Source organism: Electrona antarctica (assembly GCF_951216825.1).
Source record: "Electrona antarctica genome assembly, contig: scaffold_500, whole genome shotgun sequence".
In the NCBI taxonomy this organism is placed as follows: domain Eukaryota; kingdom Metazoa; phylum Chordata; class Actinopteri; order Myctophiformes; family Myctophidae; genus Electrona; species Electrona antarctica.
In genome coordinates this window covers 80,001-82,500 of record NW_027638025.1, presented here as the reverse complement: position 1 = coordinate 82,500, position 2,500 = coordinate 80,001, and the positions used below count along the sequence as shown (strand labels likewise).

At 39.9% G+C, this 2,500-nt stretch overlaps 1 protein-coding gene across 1 annotated transcript in view; it reads left to right on the top strand.

The window, feature by feature from the left end:
* Positions 1–2,500, top strand: part of LOC306918455 (integrin alpha-4-like) — a gene marked incomplete at its 5' end in the record, with an annotated part of 13,356 nt that overhangs the window by 2,763 nt on the left and 8,093 nt on the right. Inside the window, one exon of the mRNA XM_079531357.1 lies at positions 1–44. This exon is cut by the window's left edge and continues 98 nt beyond it. Coding sequence (XP_079387483.1) covers positions 1–44 — 44 coding nt within the window. The remainder of the gene's footprint in view (positions 45–2,500) is intronic.

Below are 2,500 nucleotides of genomic sequence, written 5' to 3'. Positions count from 1 at the left end.
TGCGCTTCCCCACACACATCCACTATATCAAAGTACTGCAGAATGTGAGTACTACACACATCCACTACATCAAAGTACTGCAGAATGTGAGTACTACACACATCTACTACATCATAGTACTGCATACTTTGAGTACTACTACACACATCTACTACATCATAGTACTGCAGAATGTGAGTACTACACACATCTACTACATCATAGTACTGCAGAATGTGAGTACTACACACATCTACTACATCATAGTACTGCAGAATGTGAGTACTACACACATCTACTACATCATAGTACTGCATACTTTGAGTACTACACACATCTACTACATCAAAGTACTGCAGAATGTGAGTACTACACACATCTACTACATCAAAGTACTGCAGAATGTGAGTACTACACACATCTACTACATTAAAGTACTGCAGAATGTGAGTACTACACACATCCACTACATCAAAGTACTGCAGAATGTGAGTACTACACACATCCACTACATCAAAGTACTGCAGCGTGTGAGTACTACTACACACATCCACTACATCAAAGTACTGCAGAATGTGAGTACTACTACACACATCCACTACATCAAAGTACTGCAGAATGTGAGTACTGCTACACACATCCACCAGAGTAATCTAGTAAGAGAGTGGCGACACGCTTTGATCTCGCCGCAAAGCGGGGCGCCTATGGACGATAGTTCCAAACATTGGAACTATCCCATTGTGATAGAATGAGTACTTCCGCATTCGATTGTTACAATGGAAGTCAACGCTAGTGTCGCCACTCTCTTACTAGATTATTCTGACATCCACTACATCAAATTACTGCAGAGTGTGACTACTACGCACATCCACTACATCAAAGTACTGCATACTGTGAGTACATCCACTACTTCAAAGTACTGCATACTGTGAGTACATCCACTACATCAAAGTACTGCATACTGTGAGTACATCCACTACTTCAAAGTACTGCATCCTGTGAGTACATCCACTACATCAAAGTACTGCAGAGTGTGAGTACTTCGATCCCCCCCCACACATACACACACGCACACTAACATGTTTATAAGAATTGGCACGGCGGCCAAACAGTTCCAAGTAGAAGTACTATTAAAGTCATGATATAAGTAGGCTATACTGTAGGTGAACTTCAATTTAATAACATCACATTCTGGCAGGCAGCGACAGTAACCAGTGGCGTGCACAGATAGACACTAGGGGGTGCTAGAGCACCCCCTGCCCTTTTGGCAATGTGCCCTTTTGAAAAAAAGAAAGAAAAAAAACTTTTTTTTCTTTTTTTTTTGGATTTTTCAAAAATAGCAGACCTACAAGCTCATAGCGCGCCACTCGGTGGCGCGCTATGAGCTTGTAGATCTGCTATTTTTCAATAGCTAAAGCATAACATAATGCTAACACCAAAAGGGGTTCCCGCCCAAAATGGATTAAGGCAACCGGCCGGTTCCACGCGCTGCACAAGGTGCCCTTTTTTAACTTGAGCACCTGCCCCTCTAAATGTCTGTGCACGCCACTGACAGTAACAGTACTGTAGCCTACCTGTTAATGGTTTTTTTGGGGCAGATGCTGTTGATGATGATTTTACCAGTGTGAGCCAGCATGAGACTTCCACAATGAACTACTCACCCAATGCTGCGAAGGTTCCATGTTTAATGTGCTTCCTAAGTGTGTACAGTGTTTAAATGACAGATGCATGGTTTTCATATCGTAAATATATGAACTTTGGCTAAAAGCTTGTGTTTAATCCACATGGGTTCTTGTTTACTACTTGGTTAGACTTGTCATGGCAGCTTGGCTACAACCGAAACAGACTTCCTCTTCCTCTTCAAAATAAGAGCCACTTGTAATGATTAGCCAACACTAGTTTTATTTCTAAGTCTACTTACAAGACAATTTACAATTTAGGCATTTAGCAGATGCTCTTAATCCAGAGTGATTTACAGTAAGCAAAAACTATACATCAACTACATAAAAGTAGTCATCATGAATCATACGTACTATAAGCTAAGAGCCTAACAGTGGAATATCTATATAATGAAAATATGAGTATACATATAGTGCTATGTCTACATAAGTTACATAAGTTGATCCTTTGCATACGCCTGTAAGGTCGTCGAGGCTTGTAAAAGAGACGTGTGTCTCAATGTGTTTTTTTTACTGGTTAAATAAAGGTTAAATAAAAAATAGAAAATAGGGCACGGCTTGTCATGGACATTTTTGTTAACATTCCATATTTGACACGGACATACAATTAAATAAGATAAATAGATAGCCCTGAATGACCACAATAGGTAACTCTGAGAGTGTTCAAATGGAACTTGAACACTCTCAGCGTTAAGGGGGTCTCTTCAAATGAAACCACTATACTACTATGGTGGACTCCTAATATGCCATAGTGTCAATAGTAAATCAGTGTCATACATATTCTGAAGAAAACCTGGAGACTTGACATTCACTAAGTGGGTGTTAATATGATCAAAATATAA